Here is a 20076-nt window from a genome sequence, read left to right as displayed (position 1 = left end):
TGTGAAGTCGATGAATTGTCACTTTTAGGTTTTCTACCCAGTTACCAAAAAAAGAAACATTTGGAATAGTATGCGCTGTGGCAAGCACACGGTTTGCATGTGTTACTTCGAAGGCAAAAAAAATCTAAAATACAAGAAAACACAAAAACCTACATTCAGCCAGTGTGGGGTATGGCCCATGACTCTCTGAGGTGGTAGGTACCTCCAGGTACCCCCTCCATGCCAGGGCGCCCTGAATTTATGTTTATTAACAGCTCCTCCACCAGGGTCAAGACAATTTGAGGGCCAGATCCAGTCTGCCGACTGTCGGCCTTTTCACGATTGGCTTAAAAAAATGGCTTATTTAAATATATACCAATACGATGGTGGGAAAAGCTTACCAGTTTGTATGTTTTTTATACTTCATTTTTATACTTGATCCTCTGACCGCTTGGAAGCAATCGGAGTACATATTGTTTTAGAAGAAAGGGGTTATGTGGTAGGATCTTTAAGAATGCTTAACTGGGATATTTATATATTCATGGCTCAAATATTAAGGATCATGCTTTTGTGACGTGTTTTGACGTCAGCGATCCGCTGCCAGGCTTTGGTTCTCCGGGTTCCAGAGGTTTTAGCGTTCCTTTTTCTTGTGATAATGTCCTTCTCCTCGTCATAGCTCTCCAGGAGAACCTGGAGTTCCATTTCATTGAAATAAGCGGCCCGTTTCGCCATATCGATCAGGGTTTCCATGATCCATACATCACGTCTTTTTAAGTTTGGCGTGGACGCGCACAACCCTGTGTTAACCAACCCCGAGTTGATTGAACTAATGCATAACCGCTGCTGTGGAACCGAAAACTCTGGGTTGGTCGGCACAGGGTCAATCAACCTAGAGTTCAGCGTTAACTCAGTGTTTGTTAAACCTCCGCTCGTGGAACACCCCTCAGGTATACTCCCAAAACACAACCGGACTTGTTTAGTTCCTCCTAGACTGACACCCGCTCAATCGCTCGTTCACTCATTCGTCGACTCATTCGCTGACGTCTCTCACACACACACACACACACAGACATTCTCGCGCACGGACATACGCCACTCTCGTAACACTACCCCACTCTGGATGACAATCAAAACAGAATTTCACTCCAGCACAATAATCAACACCAACATGTCCATACAGATATACAGCCCTCATACACATTCAGGCCCCGTCCACACGAAGCCGAAACAGGCGAAACCGTGACGGTTTCGATCTATCCGGTTTCGCAGTATCTCCGTAAAGACGAAGCCAAGCGAAACCGGGTAGATCTGTAGAAACGCTGTAGTACACATTCCAGGCCCATAAGGGGCGCTGCTTCTGCTACAGAAATCCTTGTTGTTGTGAGTTCTGAGACTCCACGGGCTTAACAGTCATTGGCTAGAGGGTCGAGGGGTGGGGCGATGACATCATGGTTTACGGTTTCAGTCGGTTTCAGGCGTCCACACGAATCCAAAACGAAACCGGGTAGATTTGAAACCACCTCCGAGGGCGGTTTCAGAAGTTTGCGGTTTCGGTCAGCGGATTCGCCGGCTTTGTGTGGACGGAAGGCCGAACCGTACAAGACCTTTGCGGTTTCGCCATGAAATCGGCTTCGTGTGGACGGGGCCTCAATCTAGTTGAAAGGATGCAGTTTAACTAGTAGGCGTCGATTTAAGAGGAATGCCGATAAAGTGTAGCTTGTAGTGCAAGAATTTCCCATTTGGCAAGAATTTAACAGTGTGTTGCATTTAGTGCACATATTACAGTTGAGCAGAACAAACCCTGAAAAGGCATTACAATAACCATCGCTCAGGCTACGAGTAGACGATATAATTAGCATTTTAAAGGATAATAGTAGTTCTCTGTAATTGCTCAAAATATTAACAGACAAATACACCAAATGCAGTTTACCCCATAATGCATACAACAACCATAACGGTCAAGTTTTTCTCTTTTTTTTTAAGTATAGAAAATAACAATTAGCTGGAAGAGCCTATAACAGTTGACTTTGTATCAAACTTTTTTTTACATTTAAGTTCTCTTTTTTTTAATATATATTCTTTACCAAGAGAAATACAAAACATAAGCAATAAGCAACTTCTAAACTTCTAAACATTGTAAACATTGCCCTTAAAGTCTTGGAACTGCCCATGAACACGGGCGCTCAGTGAGCCACCCACTCACCAAACTGAGTCGTGGTCTACGCCTGCGCTGGGGCCTTTGAGAACGAGGGCTCTGAGGGTGCTGCACCGCTGCACCACCCCCATTGTCCTTGAAGTCCACAGGAACGGAGGAGTCAAGGTGAGTGGTGGAGGGCTGAGAAGCAGCTACATGAATGTCCACAGCTGGATCTGATGAGGGAAAGCTGGAGCTGTCAGAGAAGAGCTGGGGCAGACCCAGTAGAGTGTTAGCAGGATCTATGTCGTCTGGGGGTGACACCTCCATTGGTGTCCAGCTCTGGACTTGCTCCAGGGCCCAAGTATTGTCCAGTGGGCCCCGGCAGCGATAAGGCTTTAGCTGATCGTGGTGAACCACCTTTACTTTAATCTTTGGCCCTTTCTGGATTCGATAAACCAGGTCATCCAACTGACCCAGAACGAAGAATGGCCCTTCGTAAGACGGGAGGAAGTTCCTCACTCTGTTCTTGAATTTTTTTGTTCCTTTGATGAGGTACCACACAGCATCACCAACGTTGTAATGTGTGCGGCAGCAGTTCTTGTCATATTGTCTCTTTGCACGTTTCACAGACTCTCCGAGAGCATCTCTAGTGATTTGGTGCGCCAGCTCCAGTCGCTCTCGAAGGTGCTGGACATACACAGGGGCTGAGGGAGCTGGTTCAGGGTCCGGCGGCAGGCCGGATACCAGGTCTACTGGCTTACAGCTTGTTTGTTAGGTAGGGGAAAAGCTTCGACCCATTTTGTGAAATAGTCCTGTACTACCAGCACATATCTGTTGTTGCGCTCAGTCTCATTCAGTGGCCCCATTATATCCAAAGCGATGCGCTCCATAGGCGCTCCGACTCGAACAGTGCCCATGGGGGCTTGTGGTGTCTTCCGTGGCCTGGCTTTTGATGCGCAGCTGGTGCAGGTGTTACACCATAGGGCAACGTCCTCCCTCATTCTGTACCAGAAGTATCGGGTTTGCAGCCGAGCTACAGTGCGCTCTACACCAAAATGTCCACCAACTTGTCCCTCATGCACCTATCTCATGATGTCTGGCCGGTAGGTGTGGGGCAGCACTACTTGTGGATAGAATTGGGTATCGTCCAGGCAGTAGAAAGGTCTAACTAGCACTCCGTCTCTGATGTAGAGGCGTTTCCACTGGCTCCAATATGTCTTTGTGGCTGGGCTGCATGGTGAGACTGTTACCCATGCAGGACGTTCTCCGCTGGTTTCCAACCAGGTTCTGATGGGTGCAATGTCTGCGTCGTCTTCCTAGGCTTGTTGCAGCTCCTCCAGGGACAAACCACCAAACAGTTCATTTTCTTTTGACTTAGTCAGGTATATTTTCTCGGGTGGACTTTTTCTAAAGTTTTTAGAGTCAGCTGGCAGGGCCTTGTCTACCCCCACTAGACTTGCTTCTGCGGGAGCTGGGTGTCTCTCTACCCCCACTGGACTCAGCATCGCCTGGTTGATGTCCAAATTGCACTGCACAGCCTGGTGACTGATGTTCAACTGAGGAGGAGATGGGCTGGGGAGCTTACAAGGACATGACTGACGGCAGGGTCTCCGGAAGAGGCAGCACTTAGAGGGTTTTAGTTTCAGTTTGGCCTGGTCGAGACGACTGAAAACCTGATCCAGCTGCTGCAGCATCTGCGGATCGTCGCTGCCCAGCACCTGGTCCATCCAGCGCTGGAATGTCGCCGGAGCATTACACAGTCCAAATGGCATGACATTCCATTCAAACAGTCCACTTTTGGTGCAGAATGCTGCTGCTTTGCGTGCTGTTGGGGTCAGTTCGACCGGCCGCGAGGTCAAGGGTGCTGAACCATTTGGCATCAGACAGGGTGTCCAGCGTGTCCTGGATGCGGGGCAGAGGATATGCATCTTTAATCGTGCAGTCATTCAGGCCTCTATAGTCTATGCAGAGGCGGTACGTCCCATCTTTTTTCTTTACCATCACTATGGGCGATGCCCAACTGCTGTTGCTGCGGCAGGCCAGCCCCGCCCCCAGGCTCTGTTGAATCTGTTGGTCAGCATCCTGTTGTTTCTCCAACGCCATCCGGCGTGGTGGTTGCTTGACTGGGAGGCCTGGCATGGTTACGATGTCATGCTGAACCAGGCTGGTCCTGCCGAGGTCAGTGGGTCCTGTGGAGAACACATTCTCATAGGTGCACAGCAGCTGAGCTAGCTGCGGCTGCTCCTCTTGGTTAAGCTCAGTAGAGCTATGGGCATAGAGCTCCTGTGGGTGCTGGGGGACCGAAGGGGGGCTGCTGACAGTCTGTTCAGGCTGGTTGTGGGAAACCGCATTTGTAGGCTGCAGAACCTTTACCGGCTGGAGGAATCCCACGATGGTCCCCTTTTTAATGGTTACGGCACTGTTGCCCGGATTGAAGATGCGGAGGGGCATGGTCATATGGGGCTGAGCTTCCACCAAAACTCGGGCCACTAACAGTTTTTCTTTGGTGGGGCTCAGCATCAATCCCCCTTCAACTGGATCTTTAAGGTGGATGTTGCCTCTTACCACAAACTCCTGCCCAGCCTCCAGCACCACCGTCCGGGCCACTCTCACTCCGTGCGCCTTTGGTTTGTTTTTGGAATCGAAATACGGCACCTCTTCTCCAAACAGCACAATCCGTTGATTCCCAAAATCAAGACGTACCTGGGCCTGGCTCAGGAATGGATGGCCCAGGAGGGCCTCGTCACCAGCTATATCAGCAACCAGGAAGAGGACACCCACCTGACAGTCGTTGATATGGACAGGGATGTGAGCTTCGCCGAGCATGGGTATATCACCAGGCCCAACACCGATCAGAGTCTATACGATGGATGACTGAAGTGGAGGCCTGACATCTGGATGAATGGCGTTGTAAAGACACAGAGGAAAAACACTTTTCCGAGCCCCACTGTCCAAAACAGCGCACACTTCTAGCTCGTACACAAACATTTGAATGTTCATTTCTTGACCCTGGGCCTTAAGGGGAAGCATAGCTGACCTTGAGCTTTGAGGGGACATGGTTGAAGTTAGAGCCCTAGCTGCATTTCTTGGTGAGGGGCAATTTCTCTTCATGTGACCCAGGGCTGAACAGTTGTGACGCCGAATCTCATCCCATTTAATGTCTCTGGGGCTTTTACCTCTTGGTGTGTGACTGTGGCTGGGAGACGCAGGTTTAAAGATGGCTGATGGGGGCGCTGTAGCCGTCTTTAATTCTTCTTGGTCGGTTCCCTCTCTGATCACCATAGCACGGGGCCTGCGCTCAGCTATGTCACAGGCTCCTGAGTGCATGAGACCGGCGACATATGATTCTGCTCGCTTCGTGGTTTCATAGCGATGGGCAATGTCAAAGGCTTGGGCTAATGTTTGTGGGCGCTGCTCTAAAAGCTTTTGTACAATTTCTGCATCCCCTAGAGCAGGGGATGCAGAAATTTCTGCACCCCCTATACTGCCGAAGTAAAGGGTGTTACCCCTGAGAGAACATCGGAGGGAACGTTTCACCCAAGGCTGAAATAAAAGTACATGTATTTCTAATTGTTGGTCATCAACGAGGTTGTAAAGTAGTAACTTCGGGCACAACTGTCAAAATAAATGTATTTTTACGATCTTTATTCATTCATTGCGCCGCGGCTGAACTGACGGGGATATTCTCTGATATTATGAGGCTTAAAGACAGTGTGTTGCCTATCTTTGTACAATACAGGCTATATAAGGCATAATGGGGGAAAAAAAATCTCACGCACCCTTTTCAATCCGCGCATGCGGGGTATGGTTGCTAGGTTGTAACCAAGGACTCGAAAGGGCGCGAGAGAGTGCATGTTATGATGGTCAAGTGCAGAGCACTTGACCATCGATTAATCGCAATTCTTTTTTCTATGATAAATATCCCTTGATTTCTTTGTCCCATTAATTTTTCTCATTTTAATGCTCTTATCAACATGGAGAAGTGCATCGGCTTGCCTTGTGCAAATGTTTTTTTATTGATAACAACATTGGCATATCAAAACAGGATGATACAAAAAAAAAGCCTATAGTGCAATTTAACGATGAACATACAAACATACTGCCTTGAACATAGCAGTCAGGCTACTGCTTCTTTGTTTTGAGCCGAAGAAAAAAAAGAAAAAAAGAAAAGAAAAGAATTGCGTTAATCGTGCGATAAAAAATTAACGCCGTTAAAATTGGTTTGCGTTAACGTCGTTAATAACGCGTTCAACTGACAGCACTAATTATTATTGTTAAAACTTTATCTTTGTGTCAGAAAACAGTGTTCTATTGTGCACAGTTAATTGTGGCTACGCTACGGCTTTCTATATGGCTTGGTAGATCTCGATACACTATCAACTTTTAAAGTAGATCTTGGACCAAAAAAGGTTGGGCACCCCTGCCCTAGAGCATTAGTAAAGACTTCAACTCCTATGGCGTCCTGCTCAGCATCAGCCCTGTTGCTGTAGGCTACTGACACTCTCCCGTAGATGTCATATCGCAAAACATGGAGAGCCTCACCCGGTTTGCCGACATGCTGTCTCAGCTCGATAGCTACTGCAGCTGCATGCTGCGAGGAAGGGCCGTATGCAGTTTCTATCTCCTCCACCTGGCTAGGGTGACCAGATTTGAGTTTGTAAAAAAGGGGGGGGGGGGGGGGGGGGCGGGGTGTAGTGTACAGCATGCCACACCATGACCATGTGAATGCATACAAATTTCACAAATGAAATGACAAAAATGACACAAATGACAATATGAACATCTATTTATTGAACTTTAACAAAATTGCAAAGTGCAAATGTAAAACAAATCTTTTTTGTGGCATTTAAATGTGTCAATAATGATAACAAATAAAACATTCTAAATAATAAATTCTTTATATGGCCACATTAAAATAAGAAAATTAGAAACTTTTCAGTCCTCCTCATATATTAAAGCAATAATGACAACAAATACAATATTCTATAGCAACTTCGACAGAATGTGGGGCTATCACGGCATTAACAATGGCTTCTGTCTTGGTGCGAGCACTTGAGATTTTTTGAGCTGTCACCGAATCTGGGAAAATCTTTCTTAGCAAACCAGATTTGCAGTCCATTGATCTGTAGCTGTTGTGATGCTTTATAGTGTGAAAAGCAAGGGTACCCTCTGCAGCCGTAACAGAAGTGTCGGTTTTACTCACAAAAAAGTCGGTCACTTTACTCGATGAGCTCTCTCCTCTTGCTGCAGTTTTGTGTTTTGCAGAGTGCACGTGAGCTTCCAAATCGCTGCCACCTTTATTTGCCACTGACACGAAAGTGCCTGCTCTGCATGTCATGCACTCAGCTTCCGAAGCATCACGGCCGAGGCGAAAACATGGGTATTTCTTCTTTAGTTCGTCCGTGAACTTACATTTACGTTTAGGCATGGCTGCAGATGTAATGTGCTGTTGTAAACAGAGTGGAAGCGGCAAGGTGCTCAATGTTGCCAGATTGGAAATGGCAAAGTAACGTACCAAAGGCTAAAAATGGTCGTATTTGGAGGATAATTATCGTGGCTCTGGCAACCCTGAGATCGGTCGCCCAATGACAGACTCTCTCTACAGTCAGCTCGCGCAAGAAGGTGGAACGTAAGTGAGATACCATTTCCAGAACTTGGAAGGCTGTAATAACCATAGAGATATACAATGGTAATAACTAGTAGGTTATGTGAAAGACCCAGAAACACAAATATGCGACGAGGCAAAAAAAATAAAAAAAATAATAACAATAATATTTTTATTTATTTTTTGCGACGAGGCAAAATACCGGACGTTTTTGGAATCCCTGCCGGACGCATTTTTTAGGTCTCGAAAAGAGGACATGTCCGGGAAAAAGAGGACGTCTGGTCACCCTACACCTGGCGGACGTAGTCCCACTGGGCGGACCGAGATTTCTGTGGATGATGGCCCCGGCTGCAACCACCATGCAGAACTTCAACTGAACAGCCATTGTCTTTGCAGACCAGTAGTTAGCTTTAGCACAACTCTCAAACCTGTGCAGGAACTCTGTCCATGGTGTGGTGCCATCATACTGTCTGGGTCTCAAAGTGGGGACTCTTTCTCGATGATCATAGTCATCCTCACTCAAGGAGGAGGGCTGATGTGACTTTGGCTGCTCATCTTTGCGAAAAGAGCTCTTTAACTTCATAGTCTGACTGTGCCCTGGCTCCGGCGAATGTCCATAGTTAATATCCTATGATGAAGAAGGGCAGGTGGGGCAGAGGCATGTGGGGGCTGGGGGGCAACCGATCTTGGGGGTGCTGTGGATGTAACTCCCCTGGTCCGAGGAAAAGGGGTTTGAATGTTGCGGTGCAATAGCAGCAGGTTGTGGTATAAAGTCACTTTGTCTGTTGGCCGCACCACATTGAAAACGGTAGCTGTCCTCCTCGGAGTTAATGAAGGGGCTCCGGCTCGAGAACTTGGGTTGAATGAGCTCACATGACGCCGCCGCATGCTTCATTCTAATAGGCTCCACTTCATGGTGGAACACTTTAGAAAGTCCATAATAACTTTTCCTTGACTGGGGCTGGACTGGGGAAATTTTTCAGGCCGGGCATTTTTAACCAAGAGCAGGCCACCACCAGGTATTGACGGGGAAAAATGTAAGCGCGCTGTGTGACAGCGTGGGTTTTTTCCCCAACTGCCTTTTTGTCACACCATGAGTACCCCTTCACTCATGCAATGACTATGCTGCACACATTCGTTAATTTATCCACATACCCCCTGCAGTTTGCTTGCGCACCTCAGGTGGTATATGTACCATATACCCCTTGTTGGGAATCACTGCCTTAAACGATCAATGTGCACTAGGAGACACAAACATTTTAACACTATGAGAAGCATTATGAAAAGTTCTCCCAAAATACTGTTAGGCTTATCAAAAGTATGATCTATTGACCATAGGTCACATTAATTTTTAGACATGTCCTTTCTTTCAACCTTGTTACTTAAATTTAAGTAAAGGAATTATATTAAAAAATATTAATTAATTCATTTTAGTTAATATAATTATAATAAATGTAATACTGTAGGCTAAACTATGAATAATATATCATTACTTGTGTGATACAATGCATTATTAAAGCAAGAAATGACTGGATGACTGTACCAATGACTGGATGCAAAGGCTGACCTAAAATTGCAATACACAAAAAGGCCACAAGATGTTTATCTTTATCTCGCTACAAGCTACAAGTAACAGCAAGGATTTCTCTTATTACCAATTTGTGTTGCTAATCAACTGTCAATACAAAATAAAATGTTAGGTGTGTGAAATTATGCCAGGACTTGGAAAGAATAGGATTTTCATCCATTTAATTTTGAATATAAAATAAAAAGTGATGACACACATAACAATTGAAGTTAAACACTTATATTTACAATGAGTCAATAATTACTTAAGTGTACAAAATAAAATAAATTGCTTAACTTAACAAATCACTTAACTGTACAAAATAAATAGAAAAAATAAAGTAAATAAATACACAATTATACTGTATATTAAGAATATGAATATCAATAAAACAAACATTAAAACGAAAAGGAATGGGTAACTTACATGCAGCATGCAAACCAATGAGAGCTTTCAAATGGACCAGAACATCGTGAATCGTGAACCTACGGACTTCAGTGATGGTTTCATTCCGTCTATACGAGCAGGTGTGCGCCTTTTGTGAATCAAATCATGCTTCTGACATTTATAGTCACAAGTAAAATGACAATAGTATAATAATAGTCTGATATATTTATGTATTTATTTATTTCCACGGGGTTTTTGCCTTTCACATTCAGCCTCTCGCCACCAGGGGGGGCTGCAGCCCCCCCAGCCCCCCCACTTCCAGCGTCCATGGTCGGAAGGTATTTGTACGCAAGCCCAAGGAGATGATAGGCATCTGAGAGCATGTTGAATCTCCGAAGTACTTGATAGCAGCAGAGTGGGCAATCTTTTCAGGAATTGCAGATTTTGGTTACTATGCCACCATCTTCTTCAAATTCTGCTGAGGCTTCCTCTGCTGTTCTTGTCTTATACTCATCCACATGGGACTCCTTCAGCCTGTCCCACTGTGCGGCAAAACTTTTCAGTTCCGACTGTAGCTCATTCACTGTAGCCCTTGAGTCGAATTTCAGGAGACACATGCTGAGGTTTTTAAGTGCATTGCCCGGAAGAGTAATGGCTCTGATCTGATCAAACCTCCTGGGGTCCAGCCAAGCCAGGTCAGCAATTAGGGTGCCATGCGTGAGGAAACGCCTGTGTATTGCCTCTATAGCCACGTCCAGGATGGGGTTGTGCACCTTAACCTCGTAAAACTTGCCAGCCTCCATGGGGACCTCATCGTCTGCCATCTCTCCAGCCATGCGTCTTCTTTTTTTGGCCCTCTTCTCAGGCAGTGCAGCCTCCACCTCCACATCTGTGTTTTCCTCCCTCTCCTCCAGTTTCTCATTTGCCCATTTAACAAATGAGTCTCCTCCTGCTTGGTTTTCTCCCATAGACTGACCCTCTGATATGACTCCCTGATGAAGACAGCAATATCATTGATAAGAACAAAGAGGGAGCCACTTTCAATTACAGCCTGTGTTGTATCGGAGAGAACGAGATTCAACACATGTGCATAGCACCACACATGCACATGTGTTGGAGACTGTGCAGTCATCAGAGCCGAGAAGCCTTTGTATTGGCCCTGCATATTTGATGCCCCATCGGTTGTATTCCCAATGCACATCTCCTTGTCCAGGTTCAGGCGCTGTAAAACTCTGGAGATTAAATCAATAAAGGACTGTCCTGTGGATGCTTCACACCTTACCACTGCCACCAGCCTCTCCTGCACAGCCTCATTGACGTATCTCAGTATTACGGAGCACTGGTCATGGCCTGTTATGTCCTGGGTGGTGTCTAACTGAAGAGAAAACATCCATGCTTCCCGGACATCACTGGCGATGCTTTGTTGAATGAAGTGCCCAACAGCGTCAATCACTGAGTCTACAGTGGTTTTGGAAAGTAGGGTGATGAGGGAGCCTCTGCCTCTTCCACTGGTAGCACTTCCTGCTCGTCCCATCCTTACAAGTAAACACCTTCTGAACAACTGCACTGGTGTTCTGCTGTGGGTGGTGATCTAAGAATGCCTGTAAAAAGGCAGGCTCTGGGCGAGCAAAGTAGTTGATGCCTTGGCTCTCTCTCTGTGGCTCTTCTGCATCTCTCTGCTCCAACTCTGTACATCGAACCGTCTCACTCTCCTGCTCTTCCGTCTCTCTCTCTCTGACTTGTTCTACCAACTCACTCTCCTGCTCTTCTGGCTCTCTCAACTCCTCCCTCTCCTCACTTGCCCCCTTCTCTAAGGATGGTGAATCAACCTGAAGTAACAAACATTATCATTATCACAGTCACAACCTCAAGGCCCACATTTTTCCAAAGAAAGTAGCAGAGGCCAATATAACGTTTTATACCATGAAATTGCACAAAATCACATGCACACTGAAACATTTTGTTTCATGATTATAAATGGATTTAGGATTGTGGCCCAAGTAGGCATTAAAACTATATTTGAGCTTTTCATAAATATTTACCAAGTAATAAACTGGGCCCACTATTTACTGATCTGACGAAAGTACAGTATGTTTTGCAGCTTCTGGAAACTGGCAGCAGCCTGGAAGTAGCCTACTACTACAACAACAACAACACCATAACCATACCACAAACACCATACACAACCTTTAAATGAAGTATCTTATGCAGAGTTTATGTTTATTTTAAAATGATAAAACTACATTACTTTGAATCCCGTGCAGTTATTATAAAATTTTATACACATGTCAGTCTATGTAATTACTCCCCTTTCCCTTCCCTCTGTAACTGATACGCGGCAGCGTTGTAGCTAGCCATGCACACCATTTAACCTAGCCCAGCCTACATTGCTAGGCTAGGTTACATGACTGGCAGTGAGCAGCACCAAAATAATATCCGACGGTCCGACATTAATTCATATCTGAGTGACAAGGTTAGACAGCACTTAACTTCGACAGAAGATCAATATTTCTTTCTCACACATAGATGTCTGATTTATAAACATTTTGCTGTTCATTAATTAATAGCTGAAGTTAACCTTGACTTACCGTCATGGCCGCCTCGTCCACCTGCTGTCGAGCATCGGCTCCTCCACTACCTGTTGATGCTGCTGCTGCAGATGTGGAGGCTCCATGTCCACGAGCAGCAAACATATCAGCTATTTTTAGGCATTTCGTAGCATCTGCCTGAAGGGCTGCTTTTTTCTGGTCCCTGGCTCTTTCAGCGCCACCCTTTCTTTTCTTCCCACTCGGGTCCATATTGCCCGTTTTCGATCTGCCTGCTAGCAGTGGCTAACCAACCAAGTCACCAACGGAGGCTGATGGTGCGTTCGAGTATTCTCTGCGAACCGACTCGGATCTCGGATCTGATGCCACGCCCACACTTCAAGCGTTTAATTATTCGCTCGGTCGTTGGAGGAAAACATGGACGCCACCCGGAAAGCTGTTGTTGCGGTAGCATTGGCAGAGGACCAGGCGATCCAATATAAGTAGGCTATAGGCCATAGTCAAGTCAAGTCAAGTTTATTTATATAGCACATTTAAAACAACAGTAGTTGACCAAAGTGCTGTACACAAATACAATATATTTGTGTACATAGGCAGAGAAACGGATGCAGTAAGGTATTGCAGTAATACGAGTGATTGAAATGACCATTTAAACCACCAAAGTGGTACAAGCACAATGAAAACAGTTCATACTTCAAGTCACAATGGGCGCAGCCATCTTGAATTCTGTCTCGGAATTTCGCTCGGTCACCACTGAGTTCAACCGAGATGGCGAGATCGCCGTCCGAGGAAAAGGGGCGTGTTTGTGCGTGTCGCTAGGCAACGTCCTCGGACCTCCGAGACGGATGGATATTAAAACGCACCATGAGATGGAGGGGTAGGCGTAATTGGCCTGCCCCTCACCTCATTGGCCCAGGCTTCAATCAATCATGATAAAGGGCAGATCTGCCAGTTTAACTTGCATTAACTTGAATTGACGTTAATGTGGCCTGCATTGAAGTTAACGTGGCCTGCTACGTTAGACGCGAGTTTGGCATGAATAAAAAAATAAATAAAAGGCTTCAGGCCACCGGGCATATGCCCGCCATGCCCTATGCACAGTCCAGATACCGTATTTCCTTGACTCATATTGTCTATGGTCTCTTCCACATCACCGTCGTTTATCGTTACGAACGGGTTGGACTTTGAGTAGTTGAAATTGCACGGGCTACGGCGGTTAGCGTCCGCCATCTTAGCTTAGCTGAAACAGGTAAACAATGCCTCCCGCTTATTCTTTAGTCTCTTCTAAGTTCCCCGGTTTATTTCACCGTTCATTCTTTGCCCACCACTGTCTTTCTTGCGTGAGAGGGTCCCATCTGGGTCGGAAATGTTACACCTTTCCTGTTCCTTGGCTCTCAGACCGTAGTCTGAGAGCCAAGACCGTAGTCTGGCTCGGGGTCCGTCGTCTGCTGATTACGTCACACAATAGCTATCTACAGCAATAAGGTTTTTTATGGCTTAAATTAAAGAGCCTGTAATGATCTTTCATTTTGAACATAGACCATTCCCAACCTATCTGTATGGATAGTTTTCTTCTAAAAACAAAACATCCCTCGGAATCATCTTGGCTGTTAGGATAAGCCGTCCGTGTTGCCAGATTGGGCACATTTTCAGCCTGATTTGGCTACTTTGAATCACGTTAGGCGGGACATATGCCCAATCTGGCAACACAAACCGAAACTAGACATAGACCTACTCGCGCTCACACATGTGCTCGCTGTTGCCTCGTGGTTGCTATGACTACAGCCAGAGCTACAGCACAAAACAGCCAATCACAACTGTCCGACGTACAGCCAATCACAATGTACGCCCATTCAAGCGTACAGCCAATGATATTGTGTAACATAACCAGCAGACGACGGACCCCGAGCCGATCTGGAAGCCGAGCCGATATGGTACTTACACCGGCAGTGGGTCTGTTTATAGGTCGGAAGACACGGGCACAGATTCTTTGCATTTGGTACTTTATTTAACAGTACACGTATACTCTAGTGTTGGCTCGTTCGTTCGCGAACCGGTTCGAATGAACAAGTCTTTAGGACGAACGAACCGAAACCGGTTCGGTTCTCTTGTTCGTCTCGTTCACCATTCGATTCACCGGAAACTCGACTGAACGAACGAACGAGTTTCCGGTAGCACTAACTCCACTGAGTCTGACTGACTCAGCTGAGAACCGTGCAATGGCGTGCATTCCATGATGCGATTCACCGCTACCGGAAACTAGGCTGATTTGCGAACGACTCCTTCCAGTTCAGTCGAGTTCCCGGTGAATTGATTCACCGGAAACTCGACTGAGCTGGGAAGAGTCGTTTCCGAATCGTTTGTTCGTTCAGCCTGGTTTACGGTAGCGGTAAATCGCATCATGGAATGCACGTCATTGCACGGTTCTCAGTCAGACTCAGTGGAGTTAGTGCTACCGGAAACTCGACTGAACGAACGATTCGCGAACGACTCCTCTTGATGAACTGAATCACGCAAACTGGGACACGGAAACAAATCATTAAATCGACCACAAGTATACTCCAAAAACACAACCGGACTCGTTTAGTTCCTCCTACGTTGACACTCGGCCAATTGCTCGTTCACTCATTCGTCGACTCAATCGCTGACGTCACTCACACACACACACACAGACATTCTCGCTCACACACATACGCCACTCTCGTAACATTATTTTCACGAATGGTTGGACTTCTGACTCTATACTGCCGCCTCGATTTCCGTTGATATTGCGCCGTTTGATAAAAAACCAATCAACTAGAATTAAATGTATTCAAATCGTTTACAGACGGTTAATGGGCTTATTCTATAACCAAGTCCTTTGCCAACATTTACATGGCCACTAAGTATTTCCTTAACACTTAACACGGTACAGATGGCCTAGTGTGAGTGCGCCCTTAATCTACCAACACTGGTGAACGCTGGCAACAAAGAAACGACATTGCCAAGAACAGCAGACGAGGAAATGTGATGCAACTCCTTAATGTTGACAGAGTAACAAGATTCAACTCAAAACATGAGAAAATATTTGATATTTCATGATGGCACAATATACTCTTTAATTGGAAAATGTATATACAATTATGTTTACAAATATTAAATAGATTGGGTTCTGGAATTTAAAGGGAAAATACTATGTTCAGGCCTTTTCTCTCTATTTGTAGTCCGAGTTCTGTGAAAATGTACATCAGACCAGCGGCCAATCGGAGGCGAGAAATGCTTGTGCGTCATAACGCCAGTGAGCCTATCAGCGTGTACCACGACAGTAGAATAAGATCCCGAGCTCAGCCGCCCTTCCTATAGTTAGAACAGACGGGGATCAGGGAGCAGAGGAACCGGAGTCCATCTTTAAACACAACAGCGACTCCCCGTCACCTCCTCAGTACCCCTGACCCAGCAGGACTACCCCTTCACCTCTCAGGACCCAGACCCCAGGAGGACTACACCATGGTCGTCGTCACCGCGGGGCCCGGAGCCTCACACAAAGTGCTCCTGATAGCAGGGAAGAGGACCGGGTCTTCCGAGGCGACGCAGCCGGGCTTCCGCCGGCCGCCAGTGGGCTTCAGCCGGCCGCTGTCCGCCGTGCTGCCGCCGTCCGCCTCCTCGAGTCCCGCGTCGTCCGACTCGGACTCCCCATCGGTAGGTGGAGGTGGACCGCCGATGAGGAAGAGACAGCGGCTCACACACCTCAGCCCGGAGGAGAAGGCACTGCGCAGGTCAGTCTCATGCTTTTAAAATGTGCAAATGGTTGGTTTTGTCGACACTGTAATGAATCCTTGACATCGTTGAAATATTCCATTGTTCAGAATTTACCAAGGCGATTCGCCCGTCTAACGTCAAAACAGCAATTGAGAGAAACCCTCCAATCAAAGGCTCGTAAACGTTGCCTACTACATTTTGCAGCCACCAAAAATGAGTAATGTCGCTGAAAATATCACATCTTGAATCTTGTATGTTCAAAAACGTACTTTTGAGGATTTTTGTTGGTATTGGACTTTAAACGCCAGTGTCGAGCTCTAATGTCTAGACCCGCCCAGTCTGGGGGCTGGAGTCGGACACTGATACCCTGCTGGTCTGCCTGCGTGGCAGGAATAGGGCCCGTTGTTGCGCAACAGTTACCACGGCTCGGTCCATGAGCATCATGGAAGGAAAGTTTCATTAACATTTTTCTTCTTGTTCTTCCATTATTTCCCCCAGGAAACTCAAGAACAGAGTCGCAGCACAAACCGCTAGAGACAGAAAAAAAGCCAAAATGGGGGAACTGGAACAACAAGTCTTGGAGTTGGAGCTGGAGGTATGTGAACCCTCCCTCCCTCCTCCAATATTTGCTATGCAGAACAGCTGTTGGTTTTCATGAGGCAGTTGAAAGTACCAATATTTGTATCCCTCCCTGCAGAATCACAAACTTCACATTGAGAACGGGCTGCTGAGGGAGAAGAGCAGCGGCCTGGTAACCGAGAACGAGGAGCTGAGACAGCGGCTCGGCTTGAACGCCCTCGAGACGAAAGAGAGCGTAAGCATTCAAGACGGAACACTACTGAATCAGAGCACAGGATCGGTCGGGGGGCCAGCTCAGTCCATGTTCCAACGCTCACCCTCCTGTTTGTTCCTCAGGTCGTGGTCCAGGGGTCCGGTGGGGACGAGGCAGGTTTAGGGGTCGGGTCTTCTGAGTCCGCAGCACTCAGGCTATGTGTGCCTCCGCAGCAGGTGCAGGCCCAGTACCCTCTAAACCTGAAGACTTCCCAATGGTTCCAGATGGTCCTGACGCTTCAGACAATGAGGTGAACCTCCTTCAGATACATTCCTCTGTGTTGTCCCGCTATCGGCTGGTGTGAATTTAGGCAAACACGTTGGGCTGATGCATATTGTTGAAGGATTGCTTCTTCTTGCTTGTGTGCGATGGTAGTTTTGTGGACACCTGAAGGAGATGTTATATTGTACCCTGTTAGGGTGGTTTCATTGATCAGCTGTCTTTGGACTGAATGAAAACACCCTTGTGTCACATGATGGCCTCTTCCTGTGCAACTCCATGAAGATGCTAATACTGTGTCCACTGGTTGGTTCTTACAGGGTCAAGCTTCAGTAGGCTAACCCCCCCCCTCTCTCTCTCTCCCCCTGACAGTCTGATCTCCTCCTGGGCATTCTGGACATCCTTGACCCAGAGCTGTTCCTTAAGTCTTGTGAGCAGGAGTGTGCAGAGCCGCAGGTGTTGCTGGTCGGCCGGGGGCACCCACTACCGGCCGCCCCACCTGCAGCTCTGGGGGCCGCACCAGTTAAGTTGGAGGCCCTTAATGAACTGATCCACTTTGACCACATCTACACCAAGCCCGTGGATGTGGAGGAGTGCGACGGGCAGCACAGTGGCCACACGGAGAGCGACACCGAGGTGAAGATTGAGGCGCCGGTCTACCGCGCCTCCAGCTACGAAGACGACGCCGCCACCGACGCGGACGACGAGGTTGAGCTGGAGACGGAGACGGTCTATGTCAAGGACGAGCCCCAGGAGGAGGCCATCCCCCGGGGCCGGCCCACGGACGACTTCCTCTCGGCGGCGGCGCTGGGCGGCCTGGACAAAGAGGCCTACCTGGCGGACGCCTACAGCGACTCTGGATACGAGCGGTCCCCCTCCCCCATCAGCGACATGTCATCCTCCCCCCTGTGCTCCGAGAGCTCCTGGGAAGACGTCTTCGCCAACGAACTGTTCCCCCAGCTCTTCAGTGTCTGAAGCCCAAGCCAAAACCCTGTTGAACCCAGCCTGGTTGCTCACCTAGCGGCCATCTTGGTTCTTAAAGCTCACTTGGGTTTGGGGGTACTGAATGTGTGAAGTGTTCAGTCCCCCCCCCCCCCCCCACTACCAACGAGCATTTAGAAACAAGGTGGAAATAAGATGGCCGCGAGGTGGATGAATAGGGCCTGTAAGATGACTTGTGGTGTAGCAGAACCAGGTGTCGGCCATAAACGCATTTTAATCATTTAAAGCACCCTCTTAAAGTTAGAAGTAAATCAGAGTAATCCTTTTTTACAACAGCAGGTCTGTACATTTGGCGTTGCTGACTTATGTCAGATTTGAGTTCTCGGGTTACATGGCATCTCCAAATGCTATTGTGGCTCCAGATGGCCAAATCGTCCTATAGTGAAGGGTGGTTTGAGCTCCAGTATTTCAGTTGATGTGTCTATAGGGGACGGGGACTGATCATATAAATACAAATCTTATTTATTTGTGTATCATTTTCAGAGTCTTTGTATGTAATTCGTTGGCATGTAAAAATGCATTCTTTAATTTTATCGCTCTCCATGTAGTCTAATTACTGCATTAAAGCTTTGCATTCAATGATGTCTCCTTTTCTGTAGCAATAGAGGGAAAATTTTGTGGGGGGGGAAAGGGGCATGACCTGACATTAACATAGTATATGAAATGAGACGTCAGTTTTCTCAATACAGAATAAGCAAAAATTCTGTTTGTTCTACAGCCAGATGTAAACTTAGGAGCGCAGTCATCTGATATTCGGCTTTGTATATAGATGCAGGAAAAAATGCATGCTTGAATACAGTTTCAATAAGAAATCGGGACTTTGGGCCCCTTCTTGAACACAAACAGTTCTGCTTAATTTAAACAGACCTATGTCCTGCACTGAGTTTAACTGAAGGCATCTGCCTGTGCGAATGTTCATAAGCTTTAGTGCATTTCAATACTTTAATAAGTTTTCCATCACTTGACATTGTCAACAATATCCTGGGTTGGTTGCTTACTCTTTAACATCTGGTTCACTTCACATGTTGGAGATAAAGGAATTTGTTAATCATTCAGTCTGTGTAACTAGAACATTCACATTATGGCTGAAATACTAGTCGAGTTACTTATACTCATGAGGGTTCAAAGTGCATGCAGATAAGAGTGACATGATTATTTATTCCCTGCTATCTTGTAAAGTACACAAAAACACCCTTCTGGGAAGGATATAAAAATGGTGGCTTATTAACGGCATAATACTTTGTAGGAGAAGGGGGGAGGTTTGTGGGAGGAGAACTTGAGACAAGGGCTCAATGCTAGTTTACCAGGAGAACAGAGTGAGGTGGTTATTGTTATGTTGTCTCAGTCAAGGACAATAGGGGGGTAGGGCTTTGGGTGGGTGCGGTCACACTTTTCCCCCAAAGGCACCTTCTCTTATCACCACACTGCTGGGGCCTTAATTTATCTCCTGCGGGGGAGGGCTGGAGATAGGTGTATGTTGAGCCTTTATTAAACCGGGACACTGCCTACCCAGACTCTCCCAGGACTGATGAAATCAAGGCCTCTGTTCTACCCTCTTCTGATGTGACAGAGCCCAGCTCTGTGGACCACTGTCGGCTCTCATAGTTGAATGCCTTGGTTTTGTTAAGGGCTCTCGTTACAAGATGGCGCTTGTGGCCGCTAGCCAAAAATATTCCTGTGTACCGTGTCGCCCAGAACGGGTGTTGTTTTGGTTTATCATAACGTTACAGATAATTATAGATCACAATGTACTATTTGTAATTGAAAAAATAGTGTTACTACAGATATATACCATGTGTATTCATCAAGAAGTATTTTCCAGCAAATATAACGTAAACAAGTAAAAAAAGACCACACATAAAAACACCAAACACCAACCTCAGCTACTTGTCCTCCATTTTGAGCATTTTGTCTCAGTATAGGCAGAGAGCAGAGCAGGCGACCAGGTTCAGAGAATGTGGTGAGATGAAGACTGTTTCCGGTCTCATACAAGAAACCACAAAGAACTGGTTCAAACCCCACAGCTGTGCCAGGGAAACAGAAACATACTTTGAATTTGAGATT

The 20076-nt window shown here is 46.7% G+C and overlaps 1 protein-coding gene across 1 annotated transcript; it reads left to right on the top strand.

The window, feature by feature from the left end:
• The first annotated feature begins 15552 nt into the window (after window positions 1-15552).
• xbp1 (X-box binding protein 1) lies at window positions 15553-18591 on the top strand. Its single transcript, XM_056593023.1, has 5 exons — window positions 15553-15976; window positions 16458-16554; window positions 16657-16807; window positions 16932-17041; window positions 17383-18591. The coding sequence occupies exons 1-5, from the start codon at window positions 15708-15710 to the stop codon at window positions 17983-17985; spliced, it is 1230 nt and encodes a 409-aa protein (XP_056448998.1). The 5' UTR covers window positions 15553-15707; the 3' UTR covers window positions 17986-18591.
• The last annotated feature ends 1485 nt before the right edge of the window (window positions 18592-20076 follow it).

The sequence above is a fragment of the Gadus chalcogrammus genome, chromosome 6, assembly GCF_026213295.1.
Source record: "Gadus chalcogrammus isolate NIFS_2021 chromosome 6, NIFS_Gcha_1.0, whole genome shotgun sequence".
NCBI lineage: Eukaryota > Metazoa > Chordata > Actinopteri > Gadiformes > Gadidae > Gadus > Gadus chalcogrammus.
The sequence above is the reverse complement of the archived record's forward strand: the minus strand, read 5'-3'. Positions and strand labels throughout refer to the sequence as shown.